Source organism: Giraffa tippelskirchi, chromosome 3, assembly GCF_054371585.1.
Source record: "Giraffa tippelskirchi isolate mGirTip1 chromosome 3, T2T-mGirTip1v1.2.pri, whole genome shotgun sequence".
Taxonomy (NCBI): Eukaryota; Metazoa; Chordata; class Mammalia; order Artiodactyla; family Giraffidae; genus Giraffa; species Giraffa tippelskirchi.
The window spans coordinates 17,110,647-17,135,636 of NC_137277.1; the positions used below are offsets into that span (position 1 = coordinate 17,110,647).

General features: G+C 55.5%; 2 protein-coding genes across 5 annotated transcripts in view; one reads left to right on the forward strand and one right to left on the reverse strand.

Annotated features, from left to right (window-relative positions):
• The window catches only part of OGFOD3 (2-oxoglutarate and iron dependent oxygenase domain containing 3), a 14,681-nt gene extending 10,552 nt beyond the window's left edge, over positions 1-4,129 (forward strand). Inside the window, exons 8-9 of the mRNA XM_081576912.1 lie at positions 1,611-1,734; positions 3,795-4,129. Coding sequence (XP_081433038.1) covers positions 1,611-1,734; positions 3,795-3,931 — 261 coding nt within the window. The 3' untranslated portion in view covers positions 3,932-4,129. The remainder of the gene's footprint in view (positions 1-1,610; positions 1,735-3,794) is intronic.
• Positions 4,130-15,336: 11,207 nt separating this feature from the next.
• UTS2R (urotensin 2 receptor) lies at positions 15,337-19,707 on the reverse strand. 4 transcript variants are annotated; one of them, XM_081576926.1, is made up of 4 exons: positions 19,439-19,707; positions 18,454-18,601; positions 17,559-17,693; positions 15,337-17,058 (listed from the first exon to the last, which is right to left on the reverse strand). In XM_081576926.1, exon 4 carries the CDS (start codon positions 16,972-16,974, stop codon positions 15,820-15,822), a length of 1,155 nt encoding a protein of 384 aa, XP_081433052.1. In that variant the 5' UTR covers positions 16,975-17,058; positions 17,559-17,693; positions 18,454-18,601; positions 19,439-19,707; the 3' UTR covers positions 15,337-15,819. The 4 variants fall into 4 exon arrangements, with proteins under 4 accessions (XP_081433052.1, XP_081433051.1, XP_081433050.1 ...); XM_081576925.1 differs by lacking the exon at positions 17,559-17,693; XM_081576924.1 differs by lacking the exons at positions 17,559-17,693; positions 18,454-18,601.
• Positions 19,708-24,990: the final 5,283 nt, after the last annotated feature.

A 24,990-nucleotide genomic window follows, 5' to 3' on the forward strand; every position in this document is an offset into this window, starting at 1 on the left:
GCCCCTCAGCCCCACCCTGACCTGCTCAGTCAGCGCGCCTAGCATGGGGCCAGGGGAGAGTTGGCCACAGAAACGTCTGAGGGCTGTTGGCAGTCACCCCAGCTGCAGGTGTGCTCAGGTGACCCCGATAATCTCTGCATTGCTTGATGCTGGAACAAAGGAAGTGAAGTGAAAAATAAGCCAAGGGTTTGGGCAGAAGCTCGCAGATTGGGCTTCTGCCTGAAATTTGGTCAGACATTCATGTGTTTATTTAGTCTCGACTGTTTGAGCTTGACGGAGGAAGGAGCACTTCCCTGTGGTTAGTGAGACTGAGGAACCCAGTATTTAATTAAGCTAAACTGAAGCAGCTGTATGTGGCCAGTTGCTCATCTGAGCCAGTGTAGCTCAGGGGGTTCGAGGGGACTCAGGCTGGAAGTTTGGGCCTCACCCTGGGTGCTCTCGTGGGCTTACAGTTGATCACTGGGTTCAACCTCATCCACCCACAATCAAGCTTCCTGTTCGCTCTCACCTCACAGGTTTAGCAGCCATTGACTCATTGAATAACCATTGTCTAGATGTGTTATTTCATTAGGGAACCAGGGCTGAGACCTTCAGTATAAGATCATCATAGACATTGCAGAGGGGAAAACAAGGTTCTGTGGGGTTGAGGGCAAAGACAGCATGTGCGGAGGACAGACAGGTTCATGCAGCAAATGGGGAAGGGAACCTCGAGTTGGGACGGAGTCCGGAAGAATTTCCCTGCATGAAGAAAGAGCAGCCTTCCACATACTGGGAAGGGTGGGTTTAAGAGAGACAACATTGAAGATAGCCTAGTTCTGTGATCCAACTTCAAAGGAAGAAAGATAAGAAAGATATTCTTTAGGCAGGGAAAGCAAGTCAATAGTGATGAGCAGGGTGGCCTCAGACGTGTTAGAGCTAGGAGGTCTTGTGACAGGGTGTACAGGACCCGAGTGGTTGTCATAGCCAAGGGGTCGCTCATGCATGGATGTGACAAAAAGATGTCCTCCCATGAGGGGACTCCAGGAGTGAAGCATCTCATCCTGGCTGTGAAGCTCTCCAGCCTCCGACTCAGGACAGCTTAGACCCCACCAGCCTCTGTCATCCCCACCACCTGCCAGAGCCTGCCTCCTTCCCAGGTCACTGTGCTCACATGAGTTTGGGGTGGTTCCTTTGCAGTATCTGAGCTGGGTGGGTAGGAGAGGGTGAGGCTATTGGACACCCCCAATCCCGGTCTCTTTCAGGTTCTGTGCAGCTCAGTGGATGTGAGATTCACTGCTGAAGCAACTCAAGGGGACTGCCCTGAGCTGTTCTCAGATTTAAGTCACTTTGGTGTTTGTTTGGTGCCCTGATACCAGATAAGGGACCTCCAAATGGGGTCTTGGTGGGGGATGTGGAGGGAGCCCAGATCTTTGTAGAAAGTCCAGCTCCACAGACCGTGTGGTACTGAATTCACAAGAAGGTAACAGAGTCTTGGTCACCTTGGCAAGCTGGTGCTCAGCAGAGGGTTTTCTGCAATTGGGAGGACAGTGTGAGGCCTGGGTTCTGTCCTTTCCTGAGAACCAAGTCCTCCCACAAGCAGATGGTGACGTACCCTCATGCTTTGCCCACAGGTGACCTATGGTTCCTTTGACTACACGTCACTACTGTACCTTTCCGACTACCTGGATGACTTCGGTGGGGGACGGTTTGTGTTCATGGAGGAGGGGGCCAACAAGACGGTGGAGCCGAGAGCAGGTAGGACTCACAGGTGGACTCTGGGGTGCTTGACTGTGGCCTTTCCTGGGATGCTAAGTTTACAGTTGATTATCTCCTATGAAAATTAACAGGGAAATATGCTGAGTGTTTTCAGTTTTCCCACCTACTCACTTTCCAGCCCCCTGCATCTCCTCCTGTGCATCCCGGTTCCAACAGGTACATTCCTCTTCTGCCTCAGCTTTTCATGGTGTGCAGGTCTTCTGGAGATGATTTTCTGAAAATATTCTTATTTCAGCTTTTTTCTAAAGGATATCTTCACTGGAGGTGAAATTCTGGATTGGTGGGTTTTTTCTTTTTTTAAAAAAAACATTATCCTTTTCCTCTGGCTCCCTTGTTGCCATCACCACTGTCACTGCCCTGTAGTAGCTGCCTCTTTGCTCTCCACCTGCAAGCTGCTCTCTAGTCTCTGGTTTCATCAGTTTGACTATGATGTGCCTCAGTGTGAATTTGTATTTATCCCACTTGAAGTATTTATCCTAACAAGCTTATTGGGTTAAAAGTCAAAGTTTTCATCAAGTAGGGAAAGTGTTGGTCATTATTTCTTCAAATCACCTTTTTCTGCACCAACATGAGCTTCTCTTCCCTCAAAGGCTCCAACACGAGGGGTGGACAGTTTCCTGTTGTCCCACAGGCCAAGAGGAGATTGACTTTTCCTCAGTCTTTTCTTCTCTGTTCTTTGGTGCCTCTGTTTGCAAAGTGTGCAGAAACACTGGGGGCCCCTAGAGACCCCCCACTCTTGCTGCCAGTCAGTGATATTTGATAACTGTGTCTGCAGGGGTGGAGGTGCACAGATGGCATGGATGGGCAAGGAGGCCGTTGAGCCCACTGTGCAGACTGGCCTGGCTGCTTGTCTGATGTCTTAGGTGTGATTGAAACTGGAGAAACCAAGGACAAAATGTCCTTTAACAACTTGAGCCTCAAGAAGTGGTATGACTCCAGATTGCTCTGGGAAAGAGTGTTTTCTTCAGGTCAGGGGCAGCCTGGCTGGTCCAGAGGAGGGTCTGAGTTCCAGGTGTCCCCAGGCCCCCATGCAGAGGTTTCCGTGTGTTGCATGTTTTCTTTTGTTATGCTACTTTCAGGCAGAGCATGGTTCTTTTGTTTACAACCAGAAAACAGTGGACTCTGGGGTAGACTTTTCTCCTCTTTCAAAGATTTAGCAGTCAAGTTCCTGGCAGTGACCTTTGAAGGGAAATGAAGTTGTCATGGAAAAATTGTTTTAATTAATTAATTTGTTTATTTGGCTGCATCTGGTCTTAGTAGTGGCATGTGGGATCTTTCATTGCGGCCCGCAGGCTTAGTTTCAGGTGGGATCTTAGTTCCCTTACCAGGGATTAATCCCATGTCCCCTGCATTGCAAGGCAGATTTCTAACCACTGGATCACCAGGAAAGTCCCTGTCATGGAACATTTGGGGCTGGGCCATGTGGTAGGAACATGGCATCTGTGGGATCCCAGGGCTCCTCCCTAATGACTCCATTAGGGTCAACTCCATTTGTCCTAAAAAAAAAAAAAACTCAGTGGTATGTGTGAGGCCAGTTAAATACTGAAGCACATAGACACTGGGTTCTCTGAACACAGATGGCTAGAGGACCCGCCCACTCCAGGACCTTAGAAGCCCCCTCCTGTGTCCTGTCTTTAGCTGCCCTGGGAGGGAGCTATAGGTGCTGGGTGTTTGCCTTGACCTGTTTTTCCTAATTCTCTGTTAAAACATTGTCATCACCCTCCAGGGTTTGGTTTTGTTCCATGTGTGATTAGAAATAAGATCCTCAGGTGGGCCTGGGGAGGTCACATGGCTTGTAGGGGCCCCTGGGGTGGGTGGCAGGGCCTCACTGCAATTCTAGGCTGACCCACAGAGAGGCTGTGCCCAGGCCTGGGGCATCCTTCATCCTGCTGGTTTGACTCCGAGCCCCGCCTTTCTGCATCAGTCGTTTCTCCAGTCCACCAGGTTCCTTGTGTCCCTGCATTGGCCTGAACGCAGGTCCTCTGAGTCCCAGCTGTGTGTGTGACCTTGAGGTCATGCTCTGCTCTCTCCTCTCCCAGGTCGGGTATCCTTCTTCACCTCGGGGTCTGAGAACCTGCATCGGGTGGAGAAGGTCCACTGGGGCACCCGCTACGCCATCACCATTGCCTTCACCTGCAACCCCGACCACGGCATCTTGGACCCAACACTCATGTAGCTCCAGGTGGCCCGCCCAGCAGCCCTGCCCAGAAGCAGCCATGCCGGACATGCACCCCTTCCCTCCCGCTCAACTCATTTCTACCATTTCCACTGAACAAGGTGCCTTATGAATCATCCCAAATTTTGATTTGCTAATGTTTGATCATTTTTCAACTGTGAGTAAATGGAGGGGACCAGCTTCCCCTCACAAGGATCAGTGTTGACTGTGCTGTGCTGACGTGGGGCCCGGGAGCTGGCAGGGCAGCCACACCCTCCTTTCTCAGGAAGGAGTCTTGTGCCCAGGGTGGAGTCCCTATTTGTCAGCGGACAGAGGGTCATTCCCTGGCCACTGGAGACTGACTTAAGTGCAGACGAAGCCAAGTGGGGCCAGCAGCCTCCGCTCGGGGAAGCAGAATCAGTGATCATGACGCCTTGGAGAAGGTTCTGGGGGGCAGGCAGCTCCAGGGGCAGCAGTAGTGGGGCTGGGAGGGCTGATGGTGCTGGATTCTGGGTGGAGGTGAGCATGTGATATTCTCATAGCTCTGTGCAGAGCACCCCAACGCTGCCGGCCCCTGAGAGTCACCCTGACACTGTGTTCATGCCAGGCTGGGCTCTGCTCCATCACCGGCCAGGGTCCCTGACACAAGCCTGGAGTGTGTTCCCAGTGTGGCCATCCTTAGCTCACCCGGGGCCTCCTTTCCAGCTGAGGGTCTGTCTGCACAAGTTCAGGTCTTTACAACCCCCTCCTCGTCTCAGAGCCATCCATGCCTTTTACGTAAAAGTAATGGTCAGGGGAGCCAGGAACGGTAAATAGACCAGCCATGGGGGAGGCCTGGGCAGCACAGCCTAGGGGGAGGGTCATGTTCATCAATTGGCTTCTGCCAGGGTTGGGCAAGGTTTCAGGGCCTCCCCACAAAGCATCTGGCCTGGGGTTTGTGTACCTGCTGGGAGAAGAGTTAGTCATCCTGCCCCACCCTCGAGTACAAAGAGAGCCCCAGAAATGGCTGTGGGGGCAGGACTCTCCTGGTCCCCCTGACCCCGGAGGTACCACAGCACCTTCTCCTCCGCCCACTCAGTCTGGACACATGCCCCCTATGTTAGAGGAGGCTGCACCCTTGGCCACCACAGCCCCACGGGTTCCCCAAGCTCTGCAGCCATCAGGCTCCTACAGGGAGGGGCAGAGTTTCTGGACCCTGGGATGTGCCCTTGTGAGGCCTGTGAGGCTTAGGTGAGGGTCTGGAAGCTGGGACCCCTGGGTCTGCACCTCGGTCTGCTGGGAGTCCCTCCTGCCCACGGTGATAACGTGTATGTCTCAGCACTGTGGGGGCTGAGTTTCCATGTTCAGATGATGTGGGGTGTGCTCCCCTCTGGATCATGACCACAGGTTGTGGGGAGGTGGGGCCTCCACCCTGACAGGAGCCTGGATCGTGGTTCCTGTTTCAAAAGGACTTTGGGCAGATCTGGGAAGGATGAAGGCCAGGTTCTGGGTGGAAGACCGGAGTGACCTTAGGGTCGCGATGCTTGGACACATTGTCTCTAGGTTGGGCCAGCGGCCTCAGTCTGTGCAGGAAAAGCTATCTCCTCCCATCCTGGTTGTCCTCTGGCTTCTCCCATTTTGGCTTTTCAGAGGTTGGTTGCTCTGGTCTCGGAATGGGATGCTGTGAACTCTGATAGGAAAGCCCAGTGCGGGCCTCACTTTGTTCTGTAACTTTTGAATTATCTGAGTGATGCTATACCCTCAATTTGAGGATGGGCAGACATCCCTGGGTGTTCCATGGCTCACCTGGCCACTCGCTACATCTCGGGGCAGTGGAGGGAGGGGCAGGCGTGGGTCTGATGGTTTAGTTGTGGCTGAAGTGTTTTGGAAATAACTAAGATACTGGTTTTAATGGACAGTCTTTACTACTTATCCTATTCATACTCATCACAGAGGTTCTTGGACAAAGAAATAAAGATATTTGGGCGAAAACAAGAATGTCCTTCATTTAAAGAAAAAATGTGTAAGCCACAGAGATGTATGTGCACGTGCTGGGCGGCCCCCCAGCAGTGCTCACCTGGGGCCTCGTGAGCTCCTCAGTCCTGTGGGGAGGTCCTGACCGAGGGTGGACGTGGTCTGTTCCAGGGGGAAGTGGGGTTCCCGACATACCCTCTGCTGAGTGATGAGTGACTTATTTGCTACTAAAAAGTGTTTAGCATCTGAATCAAAGAAAGTGAGCATTAGTCTCACTGCTGGAAAGAGGGGCTTGCCGCTCTGGCTCTCCCGGCGAGCCAGCCACCAGGGCCAGGCCTGAACACGGCTGAACCTCCATGAGAGTTGAAGCTGAAACGTCAGGTCAGGAGCTGACCCAGTGGGATGGGACCTGAGCTGGCCTTCCTCCCTCAGGCTGCAAGTTACCTTTCCTGCCCTGCACAGGAGAAACGGGCAAGAGATTGCAGAAGTGGCCGCAGTGTGCCAGGGAGGGTGTCCAGGGCAGATGTGGCCCCACCAGTTGTGCGAGAGTTGGGCTCGGCAAGCACAGGGAGGGTGGGGTCGCTTGTGTCCACCTTGAGGCTGGCTTTGCCGGTCACAGCCCAGTGCCTCCGCTGTGCCAGGCCTCTGCCTTCTTATCGGGTGGGCAGGTGCAGCTGATGCCTCGCCCAGCACAGTGGTGCCCAGGCCTCAGGGCAGCCCAGGAAGAGGAGAGTCTTGGGGTTTGGGGAGGCTTGGAAGGTGCTCAGCAGCAACAGATGGCAGGGCCAGGCATCAGCACGAGCAGACAGGAAGGACGTAGCTGTGCCATCCCCATGGTTTGCGTGAGGCCCGTGGGCAGGGGCCACAGAGCAGGGGGCAGTAGCTTCAGGGGGTTGTTGCAGGGGCCACAGGGCTGTTACTGGAGGAATGGGAGATTTACAGAAATCTCCGCCTCTGTCCACCCCATCTCAGGGCTGATCCAGAGCAAAACACCAGTCTGTTTGTTCCCCTTTGAGTTACAGCTGGAACTGCCTTGAAGGGTCTTGGGATCCATGCTGGTTGTCAGTCTGGATCTTCTAATCCTGAAGCCACTTCGCTTCCTTGTTCTCCCCTGCAACACGGTCTTCACACGAGAATTGGAACCAAGCCGCCCCAGTCCCCACCAGCCCTCAGCCCCCAGGCAGCACCAACTCCCAGGCACCTTGTGGGCTTGCGCTGTGGGGCCTTGGGTGGGCCTTGTGGTCTTGCGCTGAGGGTTTTCTCATGCAGTCTAGGGAAGTGGTCCCCACTGCCAGCCCCCAATTGATGGCATCTCTGCCCTGCCCACTGGGTACTGGCTCATTTGCCTTCTGAAGTCACAGCATCTCAGGGCCTCCCACACCTTCTAGAGGTTTTCACAGGGAGGGGGAGTGTGGGGACACTTCTGCTCATCCCTGAGACTAGGGGACCAAGGACCTAAGACTCCAGTGACGTTAGTCCTCAGTGATGCAGCATCTTCCAGAAACCAAGCCAGTCACACCAAACTCTGGGCCCTGGCAGTGCTCAGCCTGGAAAGGAGGCGCGGGGGTGGAGGGGGGCGGGCAGCAGGTGGGGGCAGCGAGATTTTATACCCCAGCGTGTGTACAATCTGAGACACGTCGACAAATTACAAAGCAGTAAAGCAGATGAGATGGAATAGCAGATTGAGGCCAAGCAGGGGAGAATACCAGTGAACCAGACATCAGTCAAACTTCAGGCTGGAGAGTCCTGGTGGCCCCAGGGAAGAGGGAGACATCCTCAGTCCACCTCCAACCCATCTCGGGGTCTCCTCAGATGCACTGACATGTAAATACCAGTTTCTTATCTTGATCTTGAGTTTCAGGAGAAGTGTAGCGTCCGGATTCCTCCCCAGAAGAGGCCCTGCAGGCTTCTACCATCCCGGCCCCCGCCCCCTCTCCGATACCCCTCTGTAACCATGTTCACCCCCGGGTGCCTGAACCTCCCCTGCTGGCCAGCACACCGTGCCCTGCAGAGCAGTGGGAAGGGCCTGGACCAGGGTGGATGACTGTGCTCTGTCTCCTGCAGATCTGTGGCCCCACCTTGATGTTCCTTCCATCTCAGCACCTTTGAGGCCAAGCAGATCCCAGTGGAGCTGGGGGTGTAGGTCAGCCCCCCTTCCTGAGGCCATCAGGGACACCACTCCCACCTGCAGCTTGGGGGTCATGGCTACTACCCTCCATCCCAGTGGACCCAGAAGGTGGGGGCTTGGAATCTTGCTGTGGCCACACACTTGGCCAGGTGCCCAGCTTGAGCCCCTTGCCCCTGCCAACTGTCCCTGGGTTTCCCAGACATGGGGGTACTTACCTATCTCTCCTCATTCCCCTTGATAAAGAACAGACAGCTGGGGGACACTCAGGAAGGACCTCATTCCCGAAAAATTCTGCTGAACGGGGAGGAGGAGGGAGGGGAGAGGAAAGCGAGGTGGGTGGATGCTGTCCAGGGTCTCTGCACACTCAGGGTCGGTTCTGGGGCAAGACCTCCTTCCCAGGAAAAAGCTGGCCATGTGCTTATACCTACTGCCCACTCCCAGAGTCCCCGGCCCCCCCACGCCCTCCCTGCCCACCCCATGTAGCCAAACCTCCCCCTTTCCCTGCCCTGTAGGGACTCCCAGGCACTAGCAAGGTTTGTGGGGTGAGGGGGATGTGGCAGGGAGGTAGGGGCCGAGCAGTGGGTGTTGTAAGGTGAGTGCAGAGAAAAAGTGGGTGAGCAGGGTAGTCAAGCAAGAAAAGGAAATTTATTAGAGGGAAAAGAGAGGGTGACTGGCTCTTAAGGAGAACTAGTGTTCTCCCTTTCTGACGGAGTCCTTCTTATACCCGACCAATGAAAAATTCTTTGAAGGGATGGTCACATAGCCAGAGGTCTGGAATCTGGTGATCTCACAGCTTTGAGAAGATAGGCGCCAGTGAGATAACAGGATGCCATTTGGGCAATTTGGTCAGTCTCATGGATCACTGTGATTTATTCTTTGTTTGCAAGGTTGACATAACGAGCCATCTTATCAGTGAGACCCCATGTGGGCCTATCAGTTGTTCTCCTGTGCCTGTGTGCCTATGAGGACAGTGCAGGGTGGGGGTGGAGTCGCTGTTTCCTAGGGACCCCCGCCCTCCATGCCCACCAGCTCCTCGGAACCCTCACTGAGGCCTCACATCCAGGGTGCGTGGGTCTTGCCTTCTGGGGCCGGGCTTCAGGCACAGACCCTCAGAGGGGGATCTGGACCGCTCAGCCGGATTCAGGACCCGCCCAGGAGACCCCAGCTGGCACCCCAACTTCACTGTCAGCTCAAGCAGCCCTCCCACATCTGTCACAGGTGGGCATGTGGGCTCATGTTACTCCTTCAGCACTTCCCCCGTCCCTATAATCATTCATGCACCAGGACGACCTCCTGGCCAAGTCTCCTGGGCTTCAGCCGCCCACTGCCCAGCATGGCGTATCGTGAGGCACACATGGTCCATCCTAGCTCTGCCCAGCTGCCGCAGCTTGGGGAAGATGCAGGATGAGGGGAGGAGTGTGGAACATTGGGAGACCAAGGGCAGAAATGGAGGTTCCCCATCCCCCGTCAGGCCCCAGGCCTGGCCTCGACTCGTCGCGGCCCTGGGGAAGAATCTTGGCATGGGGCAGCTAACTCTGATGCCCAGGCAGCCTCGGTATTTCACACTGACACACAGTTTTGGGTTGAGACCAGGCTCTGGGCTTTCAATCACACTGTGGGGTGCCTCAGGCCATGAAGGGCAAAGGGGGATGGACCCACTGAGCTGAGGCTGGGTGCTCCTGGCTTTTGTGGGTCCCGCATGGCCTGGTTCCTCAGCTGTGAAGTGGGAATAAAGAGAATTTTGTAAAAAAAAAGATGACCCAATGGTGAGCTCACTGAGGGGCCCTCCTGGGGGCCAGGGAATTTGCACATGGAGGAAGGGCAGAGGGGGTGAACTGGAGTTCCTGGGCCACCGAACACCCAGCTGCCACCTGGCTCTGATCCTGCTCAGCGCTCAGGCCCACCAGGCCTCCGTCTCCATAGCTCCAAGAGGGGAAAGGCGGAAGGACAGAGCCATCAAGCCTGGGGGCCCGCCCTGGGCAGCTCAGGGGATGGGGCTCTCCTTGCTTGGCCCCAGGAGAATCCCCCACCCCACCCCCTGCGTGGGGCTGGGCCCTCAGCCAGCCTGGGAAAGGCAGAAGTCTGGTGCTCTTGGCTGCTGGCCGTTGGCAACCTCTTGGTCTTCCTACTCAGAGCGTCATCCGTCTGGAATTTCAATGGAAAAACCTGCTCCTGCAGGTGGCCCTGGGGCTCTCAGATTCCCAGTTTGGTGGTCTGTGGGTGTATAGGGCCCAGGCTAGACTCTGGCCCCGTGTGGGGTGGGGGCTCCCACCTTCTGCTGGCTAAGCTCCCTCCTCTCTTTTGCCTGGTAGGTATGTAAGTAGAGGTGCCTGTGAGCCGAGGGCTTTCTCCAGGACTGAAAGGAGCCCCAGCATCCTGTCCCCCAAGCCTGGCCCTTCAGATGGGCATGTTCAGGTGTGGAATCAGGTCAGAGTTCAGGTCTCTGCAAACTGGCTGGGCCACCCTACAGGCAGGACCACTGTCGCCAGTACTGCCTGCCCCCGAACTCCATTTGATACGAATGGTCTACAAAAGCAGAGAGAGCTCCCTGGGCAGGTAAACAGGGGTGTCTCCTGGTTGTAGGTGCAATCCAATTCCCAAAGAATGAGTTCCTGAAAAAATTAGGAGTAGCGGAAACTTTGGACTGTGTTTCTTTGTTGATGAGAAATTTACACCAAACGCGGCAGCCTTGGGCATGCGGCCCAGTGACTCGAGCACTCTGTGTGCTGGTGCGAGAGCTGGGCTCTCTCCACCTCCCACCCCTGGGGACCCACGGAAGATGGGAGGGAGGGACTTGGGGCACAAGTTTGTGGACTGGGACAGGCCACTCTCCTGGGTCTGAAAAAGCCTGCGGGTCAGCAACTAAATCCCGGCCAAGGCTGAGCCTCTTGGAAACTGTCCGGCCTGAGGGGCAGGAATGTGCCTGCACCTGGTAAATCCATCACCCGAGCCTCCACCACTAGGCTCCTGGATGCCCCTGCCTCCTGCGAGCTTGGCTGTGAACTCAGCTGTGAACTCATCCGCCCCTGGTTCCTTCCCCCCTCTACCATCTCCAGGAAGACAGACGACAGAATATGAGAGGGCAGCAGGTCCCTAGTAGAGGGACACAGTTTGTCCATTCATACATTCATTCATTCATTCCCCAGTGGGTGCCGGCCACCACTGTCCTAGTCACAGGCCCCACAGCCTGCCTGATCACTGTCCCCACTCCTTGTTTTTGCTATAGGAACTGTGGGGAGTGGGGTGGGAAAACTCAGAGAAGAGGGTGCAGGGGGTGAGGATGGGATGGGGAGACATGCCCACAGGCCTGGCACTGATGCAGTTGGGCACCCAGTGTCCGTGGCTCTGTGCCCAAGGTCTTCTAGAGGAGCTTCACGCACCAACCCTAGGAAAGACCTCCCCATCCAGCCCATACCCTATTAACCCAGATTCATGGGAGCCCTGCTGGAACAAAATCCATATTCACAAAACATTCCATTGGAGCACAGTTAGTGTCTCACAGAGGGATCCCGGCAATCTTCTATGAAAAGAAATTCGTTCCCCCGATGCAGGGTGGAGGCTGGGGGTGGCCCTGGGCAGTGGTCAGGGACCCAAGTCAGTGCAGTGGTGCTTTGTAAGCTGTCAGGAGCACCATGGGCTGAACCTGGCCTTGGCATTTTGCCTCTTCATCTGCAAGTCTGGAGGTTGGGTGGCTGGCATTTAAGTGCCGAGACCTCATCCATCACCCTGAGTGACCTTCAGCCTGAATGCTCATCCATCAGACAGTCGACAGGCTGCTCATCACCACTGCTAACTACCACTGCCCTGGAGGCCCGGGCTGGACTCAGACAGCAGGTCCTCTTAGCTCCTGACATCCTGTGCTGTAGGAGAGGAGCACCCGCTGCACCTCCCATCCTTCTCCCTCACTTCCCACCCGCTCCCACTCCTCTCTCCCCCATCCCCTCCTCCTCCTGTCTTCCCCCATCCCTCTCCTTTCCTCCTCCCTCCCTCTTCCCTTTTCCACACCCTCTACTGGCCCCTCTGCCCAGCAAGGCGGTGGCCCCAGGTGAGACTTCCACCTGGTTTCAGGTGCTCAGTTTGGGTCTGATTCTTGCAGAGTGGACAGGGACACTGTCACCATTTTCTGGAGTGGTGGCCCGTGTCCCGCTCCCTCCCTCCCAGGTTACCTGTAAAGCAGCTCCGTGCACAGCCTGGTGGTCCCCTGCACAGGAGGAGCAGAGGCTGTCATCCAGGACGTCCAGTGCAGACTGTTGGGTCACTGGGGACCCTGACAATGGGGGAAGGATGCCTGAGCAGAGAGGCCCAGGCCCAGTGGCACCTGTGGGGGCATGAGATTCTGGGGCAGGCAGGGAAGGGACAGGAGGCAGGCGGGGAGCAGCCCACCCCAGGGAGGGCTATGCAGGGCAACGCCCCTCACTACAGGCCCCAGGGTTTATCAGGCTCCAACTGTGGTTGGGGTGTGTGGGGCTTAAGGTCAGAGGGCCCCAGCACCCAGGGGTGAACATCCCTTTGGGGCTTCCCTGGCTCTGTTCCCTATGACCTGCTCCCATGGCATCCACACTGCCTCCCATGGTGTCCACACCGCCAGATCTCCAGCAAAGCCCTGTGGTCTTAAGCTCCAGATAACACAAGGCAATTTGCAGAGCGAACCCCGGGTTCGAAGCCCTCCTCCCTGCCTTTGAACTGTTGGAAAATACTCGGCACTTGGAGAAGCCCCAGCCTCCCAGCAGGATGTGAGGCCAGCCAGGCCTGTGGATGTGCCTGGTCAGTATCTTCCTGGGGACAGGGGACAGGAGACCTGGTCAGGGCCTTCCCCGGGTCATGGGGATGGGGTGGTGACCTATCCAGTGCCTTTCTGGGGACATGGGGAACTGGTCATAAGGGTTCAGACGACCCGTAGAACCAAGACAATCCACAGTGAAGGTGGCCATGACGATGTCCCCTTCTCCTGAGGGGCCCTGCTGGCTGCCCCTCCCTCGGTACATGTTACCAGGTGGGGACACCCCAGGTTCCTGGGACAGAGCTGGAGGTAAAGAAGCCTGGACTCACTCCTGTTGGAAGCCGAGGTGATGCGGATGGGAAGGGGGGTGCCCCTGCCCCCACCAGCCTGCCACCACCCATCGAGCATGGCCTAGGGCCCCAGCCCTGCAGACGCGTGACTCAGAGAGACGGTCGCCATCACAGAGCCACCTGTTTCTAATCCAAGTTTACCCAGAACAGCTGCCCTTCTATCAAAACAGTGCCTGCCCAGAGCGAGGGCAGGGTGGGCAGGATGGAGAAGCTAGGAGGCCAGGAGCCCTCATGCAGGGCGGCTGGAGGGGTGGCAGATGCATGGCCACACGGGTGGTCATGGTAGCCCTGTTCATTTAGGAAAAAGGTGGAAGCACCTCAAATGCCCACAACAAACACGTGTTCATCCACGGGGGCACAGTCAACTCTGCCCACGCTACAAAAGGGCGTCTGTTCCCGGAACGTGGCGGGTGGGGCTCCTCCAGGCACTTGAAGGTCTTCCAGCAAAAACGGAGGTTTCTGGGAAAGAAGGAATTCTGCCCCAAGGCTGCAGTGTCTTCTCCTGCCCGAGTTTCCAGCCCACCAGCCTGCTGCCCTACCCGCCAATGGATCCCAGACATGCCAGTCCCTTAATCACTATACCAATTCCTTCAAAGAACCTTTTAATATTTATATGTCTGTCCTATTGGTTGATTTCTTTGGAGCTCCCTGCCTGACAGGACAGAGGAGCAGGCTCTACAGTCCAATGGGGTCACAAAGAGTCAGACACGACTGAGCACGCACACTCAGCCTGACAGATGCCCTGAGACTGAAGTGTGATGTTGGTTACATGACTCTGTCCTTTCACTGAAAATCATTACTTGTACTTTCAGTGGGTGAGTTTTATGGTGTGAAACTGCCCCAATAAAGTTGTAGCATTTGAACAGGAGCCCTGACCTGCTATTCTAGAGCCCTATGCTAGCTACACACAAGCTCACCCCGGTTGGCCCCTCACTTCAGGGCTCTCTGCTGTCCGGCTTGCCAAGAGCCAGGCACCGTGCCTGATGGGCTGACGACTGTGGGTCTTGAGCTAGACTAGGCCTCCATAAATCACCAGTCCCTGACTGGTGGGTCCTGGGGGCCTGTGGTGAGGGGAGAGGGAGGGGCTGTGGGCGGTGGATCCAGGGAGGTTGGCCAAGCCGTAGTAGGCCAGTAGGAGTCTCCACGTGGCTGTGTGCGTGAATGCACAGGTGTGAGAGCCTGCTGGACATTTTTAAGCACTCTGAAACACTCTAGGTGTTATCGTGAGGCTCCCCAGGAGGGTGGGCACTTCTAAGTGGGAGGTGGGAAGACAGCCCCCGCAGCTGTCTCAGGCCCGGCAGTGGAAGCTCGGCTGGCCCACCTGGGAGCATTAACCAGGGTACTCAGATCTTAAATTTGGGGCCAAAAATGTGAGTTCTCAGCATCACGCCAAGAAATAGTGCAAAGAACACCTTCACAAGTGCACATGAATGGGGACTGCAGGGACACTTGGGTGGGGGAGGGTCTCTGTTTTCCAATTTTGGGGCATTCTGGGTAAATCCTGGAATCAGGATTCAGGAAGCAGAGACCTGGGGTCTTGATCAAGGTACAAACTTTGGGCTGTTTTTTCCCAAAACATTGGGGGTCCCAAGTGGAGCCCCTCACACTCCATAGTTAGGGGCCAGATCTCCACCTGCCCACACATTAGGATCCAGTCAAGGCCTTAAGTCTGATGTGTGTGCAGCCATGGCTGGGGCCCAGATGTGCGATGTGAATTAGGGGCACAGTGTGGAGTGAACTGGTCACCGGAGAGTGGGATAGGGGTTGGGGTAGGTCCAAAATCTTTCCCTGTGGGTCTGGCTCTCTGTGGGCAGGGCCTGATGATCTTGGTGTCCATAGGAGGTCCAACTGGGATGCTGTACACAGGAGGCATGAGATTAAACCCCTATGTGTGTTGTATATGATCTACCCCTCACTGTCCCCCCAAGGTCTGGGGAGGGAGAGGCAGGTGAGCTGCAAATGGGAGAGTAATTCTGGCTCATGGTTTCAGTTTGGGCTCCAAGTTCCTGCCCTGGAGTGATGTCCCAGGCGCCCGTCCTCCCTGAACAGGTTGAGGCTGGTGGCTCCCTGCCTCACTCGCCCCAGGGTCTCAGGCCCCACACCCCAGGGCCTGGCTCAGGCCGGATGGCACCCACCCACCACGTCAGGAAGGCCAAATGGCCAGACGTGTTCCCTCCCCGGTCAGGCAGACGGGCTCCTCCAAGTGTAGGAGGACGTCCTGGGGGTCCTGCCTCCCTTGACACCCCACCCACACAGCTGTGGCAGAGAAGGCTCAGGGAGCTCAGCGTTTATTGTTCCAGGTACTGAAGCTGTGAGGGATGGAACCACATGGCAGTTGGGAGGAATGGGTGCCACCGGGGCTGTGCTCCCGCCAGGAGGAGGGTCCCATGCAGGCAGCTTGCGTGGCAACATGGTGTCACCTGCCACAGTGTACCCTGTCATGCGTCAGGTACACACTCACATCTGCAGGGGGCCAATGAAGACTCCACTCACCACAGTCTTCCAGAGCTTGCCCTGGGCCCGAGCCTCCTGCAGACCCTCACAGATGGACAGGGTGGGGAGCACTTCTGGGCATTATGAGGAAAGTGGCTGTGCTGATGGAGCTGAAGTGAGTGGGGGGTGAGGGAGAGCTGGGAAATTTCTGGAAGAGAACTGAGGAAGGGCGGCAGACAGTGGGGAGGGTGGTCCAGGAGGGACCTGGGCTCTGGGGGCCACTCCCCTGGCCTACCCCCAGGGCCCACAGGGAGGCTGGGGACGCTCAGACGCAGAGACTCCCAGGGACTGCCTGGGACAGAGCGATGGTCTCAGTGGCCTGCTGGCTGCTGGAGGACACGGAGCGACCCGAGCCGCATTGGCAGCGGGTGTGGCCCTGCGGGAAGCTGCGGACGCCCACAGGCCCACTGGTGCTCCTGCTGTGGAGTGAGCGTTGGCGGTAGTCACGATAGTTCTTGGTGAGCAGCGTGTAGAGGAAGGGGTTTACACAGCTGTTGCCATAGGTGAGGCAGGTGGTCAGGTAGTTGACGATGCGGGCGGAGCGGGGAGCGAGCGGTGGGGCCCCGCAGTACTGGGCAAGGAGCTGCCACAGCCAGAAGGGCAGGAAGCAGGCCCAGAAGAGCAGCACGATGCCCAGAATCAGATAGAGCACCCTGGGGTTGGGCAGCCGCCGTGTCTGCGTGAAGGAGGCCCGCTGCGACAGCCAGTAGGCCCGGGCCAGGCGGACGTAAAGCAGCCCGATGACCACCCCGGGCCCTACGATGCTGGTCCCGAAGAGCAGTGTCAGGTAGGCACGGTGGGTGCGCTGGCCCCAGGCTGGCAGACAGAGGCTCTTGTGGCCCCTGCGGACCAGCCGGATGGCCAGCATCATGGGCAGTGCCAGCAGCAGTGCCAGCAGCCATGTGCCCAGCGCCAGGACCTTGCGGTAGCCCTTGGAACGCTGCACCATGTCCAGCGGCCTCACCACGGCGGCGTAGCGCTCCCTGCTCATGAGGGTCAGGGTGAAGATGCTGGCGTGCATGGTCAGGAAGTCCAGGCTGAAGAGGACGCGGCAGCCCATGTCGCCGAAGTGCCACCTCTTGGTGACATAGGTAGCTACAATGAAGGGGATGCTGAGCAGGTAGAGGAGGTCTGCCAGCGCCAGATTGATGACATAGATGTACATGGAGGCCGAGGCATGCAGGAAGCGGCACATGACCGTCAGCGTGTACACGTTGCCTGCCATGCCCACCACGCCCATGGCCGAGAGTACCACCCCGATGGTGCCCGTGGCCACCAGATCCTCCAGGGAGTTGGGCTCCGTCGGGCTGGCCAATGAGCTGTTGATGGACGCATTGGGGACACCAGAGAGTTCGGGCATGGCGCTGCCCATCGTAGCCGGCACCGGGAACCTGCTCAATGGCTCTGGGCTCAGCGCCATCTCTGCCACCTCACGCTGGGCTTGGGGCTGGGGCCTGCTGCTCCTTTAGGTAGAGAGAGGGCATCTGTGGGCGACAAACTTGTCCTGCGGGAGAGGATGCCCATTAAAGATGCAGGTCAGGCACCCCTTCCCACTCCCAAGAGGCCATAAGAGGCCACAGTTCCCACAGGGCTGGGGAGGCCTGCAGAGAGACAGGACTCACCAACTGTGATGCCCCCTTGGGGACTCTCCATGCAGAACTCTAATACTCTGCCTCAGTTCCCCAGCTATCCAGGGGGACCAGAGAACCACCCAGACCGGTTGCCCCCCATGAGTGCCCCAGTAGCACTCCCACCCTGGGCCACAGTGCAAGTTCAAAGGCCTCTCAGCTGGCTGGCCTTTCCTGAAAATCAGAGCACAGCAGGCATGAACCAGGATGGTTCACTCCTGGATGAATCAGGAGTCCTCACTAGGTCTCCTCACTTCCTCATCTGTGAAGGGCAGGGAAGCCAGGCTGACCCCTGTGTCCTTCCTCCCCCTTTAGTTCTCCTGTATGTTTTAAAAAAATACATTTTGTTCAGATTGCAAAAGTAATATCTGCTCACTTTAAAGTTCAAATAGGAAAATATGTTAGATAAAGAGGGGAAAGCCCTCATAATCTTCCTTTATTCACATGAGGGAAATAAACCTGGTTCCCATCTCCCACCACACAAGAAAACAATTCAAGGTGTACTGTGTACCTGTATGTAATAGATTAAATCAACTAATTAATCAAGCTCTGGAAGAAATATAGGAGAATATCTGCACGACCGTGGGTAAGCAAAGATTTCTCAGAAGAAAAAAAAAAGCAAAAAATACTTGCAGTAAAAGACCCACCAATTGGATTTCATGAAAATTAAGAACTTCACTGAGAGAGTAAAAGATGTAAACCATGGACTGGGAAAAGATTATCAGAAGACACATATCAGACAAAGAACTAGTAATCAAAATACATGAAAGAACTACAAATCAATAAGACCAATGACTCAACTGAAAGAAAAAAAAGACAAAATTTGAACAGGAAATTCGTAGAACTGCTGGGAGGACATGAAGGAAATGAACTCCTGAACTGCTGGTGGAGGACAAGAGCAGTGCAGCCGCCTGTGGCAAACAATCTGGCACCCTCAGTAAAGTTGGACACACGTCTGTCCTCTCAGCCAGCAATTCTACTCTTAGGTTTATGCCAAGAAAAATAAGTGCAAATGGCCGCAAAAAGCAAGAGTGAGAAAGTTCATAGCAGTCAGAAGCTGGAAACCACCCAAACGTCCATGAATAGTAGTGTGGATAAAGAAACTGTGACCCCCACCCCCACCCCCCGCATAAAAATGCTCCAAGGCAATGAAGAAAATGAAATTATTGAACAGTCAACAACTTGATGAAACTCAAATATGCTCTGTTGAGTGTGGGGGGTGGGGGAAACAGAAAGCACACACAAAGAATACACACTGTAATTCCCTTTACCTGAAGCTGGGGAAAAGGCAAAATCTCTATGAGTGGTTGAAGAGGGTGTCAACTGGTAGGGAGCACCAGAGAGCACTTCGGGAAACGGACTTTGCTATGTTTTCATGTTACACAGGTGTCCTGGTGGCTCAGATGGTAAAGAATCCGCCTGCAATGCGGGAGACCTGGGTTGGACCCCTGGGTTGGAAAGATCCTCTGGAGGAGCGCATGGCAACCCACTCCAGTATTCTCCCCATGGACAGGGGAGTCTGGCGGGCTAAGCAGTCCATGGGGCCCCCAGGAGTCAGACAGGACTGAGCGACTAAGCACAGACATGTAAAAACTCCTGGAGTTGCACACCCATGACCCGTGCTTACTGTGTGAAAATTATCCTCATAAGAAAAAAAAAAAAAAGAGCTAAAACTTGAATACTTGAATGAGAGAAGAGGCCCCTCTATCGCTCGATCTCCCCACATCCAGCGATAATGTGGCCAGATAAAACTGGCTCCCGGTTTTTTCCCTCTACAGGTACAGCGTTCGCACTAACATGGATAAACTCGGGGCGTCCAAACGGCGTGGCGTGGTCTGAGCCCTCGGTGCAGAAGGGCAACCTGGGTGCAGAGACGCGCCGCCCTAGGCCCCCTGCCCGCGGGACCTGCCCAGCCTCGGATCTGGCGAGGGGAGCTGGGGTCCTTCCTACCGGCCTGAGGCGCCCTCCGTGGCCGCAGCCCCCAGTGCGTCGGGGTTCCAGAGCCCTCCTCCAGGGGCTACCGCGAACCCGGAGGAAGACCTTCCAGAAGGGACGCGAAGCCGCCGCCGAGCCTACCGCGCACACCTCACCGTTCGCCACCCTCCGAAGCGCCGCGCATCTCCTCGGGGGGGCGCTGGGAGGGCTTCGTGGCCGAGCGATCCTGCCGGGGATGGTGCGGGCCGGCGGAGAGGGCGCCCCGCGCCCCGGATCCTGGTCCCTGCTCCCGCCCCGCACCCTCGCAGTGCCTGCGCCCACCTCCGTCACCGGGCTGTCAGGTGTGGGCGCCGAGCCCTCCGGGGTCGTGCTCTGGACTGGCGCTTCGTCGCCAAGCGTCTCCAAACGCTTGGCGCGGCACGGGAACCTTTCCGAGGGCTCTGCCCGAGAGGGTCGTGCAGAGGACCTGGGGGCTCCTAGGGGCGCGTGGTGGAAGGGAGCCCGCCCGCCGGTCTCGCCGGGAGAGCCGCGCTCCGCGCCCAGGCCCCTGTCGCCGCCGCCACCTGCCCGGCTGCCAGCTGGGAATGCGCGGTGGCCCTGAGCCCGGCCTGGATATTAATAACCCGGGGGAGGGGGGCGGCTGGAGAGGGGGCGAGGATGCGCTGCGGTGGGGGGAGCCACGGAGGCCTGGGGAGGAGACGGCAGCAGGGGCGGGAGCTGGGGGAGCGCAGTGAGAGGGCAGATCACGGCGCAGCTGGAACCCCAGACGCATCCGTGGGGTGAAGCTGAGTCCAGCCTGGCTGGCCCCACCGCGGAACGTCTCTGCTTCCCTTCGCCCTCTGCACTCCACCACCCCTCAGTTTCCCAGGCACTGAGCCTCGGACTCGGATTCAGATTGTCAGTCAAGCCCTGGACCCTGCTCTGCACCTGGTGGGGACGCAGTGGGTGGAGGGTGGTTCTGAGAGACTCCTGCGAGGCCAGGACCCAGTGTCATTAAAGACAGTCATAATGTGCACTCGTCACTATTTCCAAAACCTTTTATCAAGGCAAACCTTTCATAGTTCCCATTAAACAACTCCACATCCCACTCCCCCAGCCCCTGACAACCACCATTCTCCTTCGGTCTCCATGGATTCCACTACTCTAAGGACCTCCTTTGAGTGGGACCATACATTTGTCGTTTAGTGTCTGGCTTCGTTAACTTTCTATGATGTCTTCGAGCTTCCTTCATGTTGTAGCAAGGGTCAAAGTTTCCATCCTTTTCAAGACTGAAGAGTATTCTGTGAAGACTGAAGAGTAAAGTATTCAGAAGACTGAAGAGTATCTTCTGATTGAAGATAAACCGCTTTGTTTATCCTTTCATCCCTGATGGATTCTTTTGGTGATGGTGACTAGTGCTACTATGAATATTTTGATTTATAATTTTCTGTTCCTTTTATGCATCATGGTCCTTTCTTTATTTCTTTGAAAAATCCTAACCATCCTTAGTTGTCAGATCTTTTCCAGATGACTCCATTTTCAGGGACTCTGGGGCCCTTTGCGCACTGCTCTCCACTCCTCATTGACCCTGAGCCTGGAGGCTCCTGGCATGGGGGTGTGCCTGGGTCACCCCACTGCTACTCTCAGAAGGTGGACTCATAGGCAGGTCTTCCTCTCATCCTCCTGCCCTGTGAGCAGGTGATTCAGGCTGGTCGGCCTCATGGTGTTCAGGCTCATCTGGTGCGTTTGGTCCAAACACCCTGTGATCAAGGGCATGCCCAGGTCCCAGAGAGAAGCTTCCAGGAACACAGCCAGGGTTAGCTGATGGGGTCACTGAGCAGCCTGGCTTGACATAGGCCCTCAGGGCTGCAGGCTGGGATATATGGATGATCAAGGGCAGCATCTGTTTAGGTGTTGGTCAGCTCCCTGCCCATCTCAGAGCAGCCTTGGTCTTATCTCCTGGTCGTGATGTCTTGCAGAGCCACAGGCCACACAGCCCATGGCCTCCTCTCTGTTTGCACCACGAGGAAAGGACAGACACCCATCCAGCATGCATGGTAGACAGTAGGGGAGGGGCTGTGCTGTCCTGAGTGTGAGTGACAGGAGCCAATGGAAGGAGAGGGAAATATTGTGAGACCTGAAGGTGCTGGTGGCTGATATGTCCTCTCAAGGGATGCCATCAGGGAGATTATTTGAAACTCTTCCTCTATCGCACTGTGTTCTTAGCCTGGACCTGAGAGGACCCAAATGGCTGCAGTGGAGGGGGCTTGGGACTTGAGAGAGGGCCAGGATCCTGCAGGGAGCTGGTGCTGCTCTCCTCAGGTTAGTGGACCACATCCCTAAGATCTACTGTGTTCTTTGCAAACTTAACTCTGCCTGTCTCTGATTCACTTTATGGACCATTAAATCATAATCATAAAGCTCCCACTTTCCACAAATGTGACTTTAAAGCTTTTCTCTGCATGTAATGGGGCTTCCCTGGTGGCTCAGATGGTAAGAAATCTTCCTGCAATGCAGGAGGCCCAGGTTTGATCCCTGGGTCAGGAAGATGTCCTGGAGAAGCGAATGTCTACCCACTCCAGTATTCTTGCCTGGCGAATTCCCTGGACAGAGGAGGCTGGCAAGTTACAGTCTATAGGGTCACAAAGAGTTGCACGACTGAGCTTGTCTCTGATTCATTTTATGGACCATTAAGTCATAAATCATAACCATAAAGCTCCCACTTTCCACAAATATGACTTTAAAACTTTGCTCTTCATATAACAGGTTCATTATATTTTCAAATGATCATTTTTCTGCAAGAACTCTTTCCCAACTGCATTACTAAGTTAGGTGGAAAATGAGATGCCATAGGCTGAATCTGGCTTCATGGGGTCTCTTCACAGGTGCCCACCCAGCCTGACCACAGACTTGTCAGAGGCACATCTTGTCACTGTCCTGTTCCCCCTGCCCCTAAAAAAAAAACGCCTTGGAAAGAGAAAGGGGAGGGAGTAGGACTGGGGGTGGAGGGAAAACAGGCCTCAATGCACCTGAAAGAGTCTAGGCCAGCCCCTTGCAGGAGAGCAAAGACTGGAAGGAGTGCAGAGTTGGGCAGAAATGGCCCACATAGCCTCACCAATCACTGACAGAGACTGTCTGGGGTCCAGCAGGGGGCCCTACCCCAGAAGGAGGTCCCAGAAGGGACACACCTGCTTGGCCACCCCTCCCCCAGCCCAGGGCCCTTCTGCAGTCAGTAGCTAACTGTGTTTTCCAGGAGATTCTTCCCTTGATGCCTCTGCTAATGTTGTTACTTGATTTCAATTTCAGAAACAATTTCCCCAATCCTTGTCTCAAATACTCAAGATCTGAGACCCAGCTGGAGGGATGAGGATTGCAATCAAACCAATTAAAACCTGTCCAGGTCTCCAGCTGGAGGCAGGCCCCTATAGACCAGCAGAGAGCCTCTAGCATCTGAGCAATCCAGGTGACTGAAGTGCACGAGAGTTCAGAGAGGTCCCAACTGTAAATATCCGGGTTCGGGAAAGCTGGATGCAGGGAGAGGGAGGAGAAATGTCAAGTACACACAACACTGTCTCTCTCGTCATTGACATTGGGGCCCCTAGGGGAGCCCTGTGGCCCTTCTGCCTAGAGGAGAGGTGCTGCAGGTCCAACGCTGCTGCCTCCCAGGTCCCAGGGGGCCACTCAGGCCGGGTAGCCTGCGGAAAGGGGCCCCAATTCAGAATCCATGAAACTGTGTATTCTGAGTGAAAAGGCTGGATGCAGAGGGCCCGAGAGCCCTTCTGGGGATGGCGAAGTGGGAGTTGGTGCAGGAGATGGGGTAGAAACCCCAGGGCCTCCAGTTCTGTCCTGAAATCAGGACAGCCAAGGCCACGTCCTCACTTTCTCCACGGGCTCTAACTCCCGATTCTGTCCAGGTAGCAGAGTACAGAGGCACTGCTCCCCTCAGCATGGCCCTCACGCTCCTTCCTGCCTCCCTGGGAAACCAGAAGGTCAGGGCCCCACCTTCGTGAGGCCCTTCAGCCCCACTCCTAAAAACAGCAGTGGAGTGGAGTGCCTGGGCTTCCAAATTGATGGAGGCACCTCTGCTGCAGCCAGAATCCAAGATAGGGGGTCCCTGTTTCTACAGGTCTCTCCTGAAGTATTTAAGTGCACACTCAGATAGACTTTAGGTTTAAAAATCTCCAGGACCATCATCATCATCAACTTTACCACCACCTCCATCACCACCATCAGCAGTAGCAGCACCACTATCATCAGTGGCAGTATTTTTACCTTCACTCAGTACATAACACACACCTGGGTGCCTCCGTCTAGCTCAAGTGATGATATTTTTCCATATTTGCTTCCAATGGTTGTTTAAGGAAATTATGCATCCCCAGCCCTCCAAGTTCCCATTCTCCTCTCTCCCTAGAGGCATCGCTGTCCTGACTTTGTGGTGACTCCCAGACTTTGTTTTTGATCATGTCTTTTCCATGTGCAATTAATAATGTGCTTTAACATTTTTGTAAATGGAACATACTGTACCTATCTTTTTGCATTTTTATTTTTTCTCTTAACCTGACAGATATGAGTTCACTCACCCTCTGAAAGGCTTTGTGGTGCTCCATGCCACACACCCCAACTATTTGGCCTTTCCTAGGGCCAGAGTCAGGCAGAGAGCCCTGGACCAGATACAGAGATGGCCAAGGACGTCTGGACTCCAGCTGCCTTGGTGTGGATCTGGATGCCTTCTCTGGGCAGCTGCGTGGCCTCAGGGGAACTACCATCTCTCTGTGCCTCAGTTTCCTCATCTGTAAAATGCGGCTAAAAGTAGACCTTATCTCATCCGACTGTTGAGAGATTTAAAGTAGTTTATGCTTATAAGTGCTGGTGGCTCTCAGTAACCACTGGTGGTCAAGACAATGATGGTGATGAAGATGAAGGTGATGCCACGGTCCTTGCCTTTAAGAAATGTTCGGTCTAGTGAGGAGAGGAGCCACAATCTCCTTTCATGTGGCTGCCCAAGTCAGAAGGACAGCTGCATCTGGGCTGTCTTTGGCTCCTGGCTGAGTGAGGGGAAGAGACAGACATCTCCTCTAACCACAGAGAGGGGCTGGTCCAGGAGGAGGTCCTGGAGGAGGGGGCTCTCTGTGCTGTGGGACTGCTAGGACGTGGCAGGAGGAAGTGATTCTCCTAAATCTTAGGGGTCCGTGTGGTATGACATGCCAGGCACAAAGCTGAAGCCCCCAGAAGACAGATTAAAGCTGGAACAGGCCACCGTCTCAGCTCAAGTCAAGGAGTAGTCAACCGTCTCCTGGTGCAGTGAGGTCCTGGGTGCCTAGACATCCGCCCTGTGCTACTGTGGCCTGTGGAGGTCAGGGTGTGGCCCATCAGCAGCCACAGCACAAGGTCCAGAGGCCCCGAGGCCTGGGTCTTCAGAGGGTCAGATCGCAGGGGAAGGGGTCTATGCCTCCTTCACACCATGCTAGGGCTCCCACAGGAACATCTGGACCCTGCGTCACCTCCTCAGGTGCTAGCAGTGACTGTAGTCCAGCCCTCAGCTGGTGTGGGGGTGCCTGAGGTTGGGGTAGGGAAGTCTCAGTCCCTAGTTGTCTTCCCTGCCTAACACAGAAACTTCTAAAGAAGTCCCAGAAACATTAGCAGATTTCTGTATGTGGGTTGGGGTAGGGACCCCTTTTCTGAAAGGGTGCACTTCACACATGTTGCCCCCAATGCAGAAATCATTGCTGTGGCAGGACAGTTTGTGGAAACACTTTGTCCTTCCTGCAGAGTTTCCACCAAGGGCCCAGGGTCTGGGCACTGGAGACCACAGACCACCCCAGAAACAGAGACTCCTGCAACACAAAGATGCCCCCAGACCCCAGGGGCAGGGGTTGGCTTGGACTGGAGCAGGT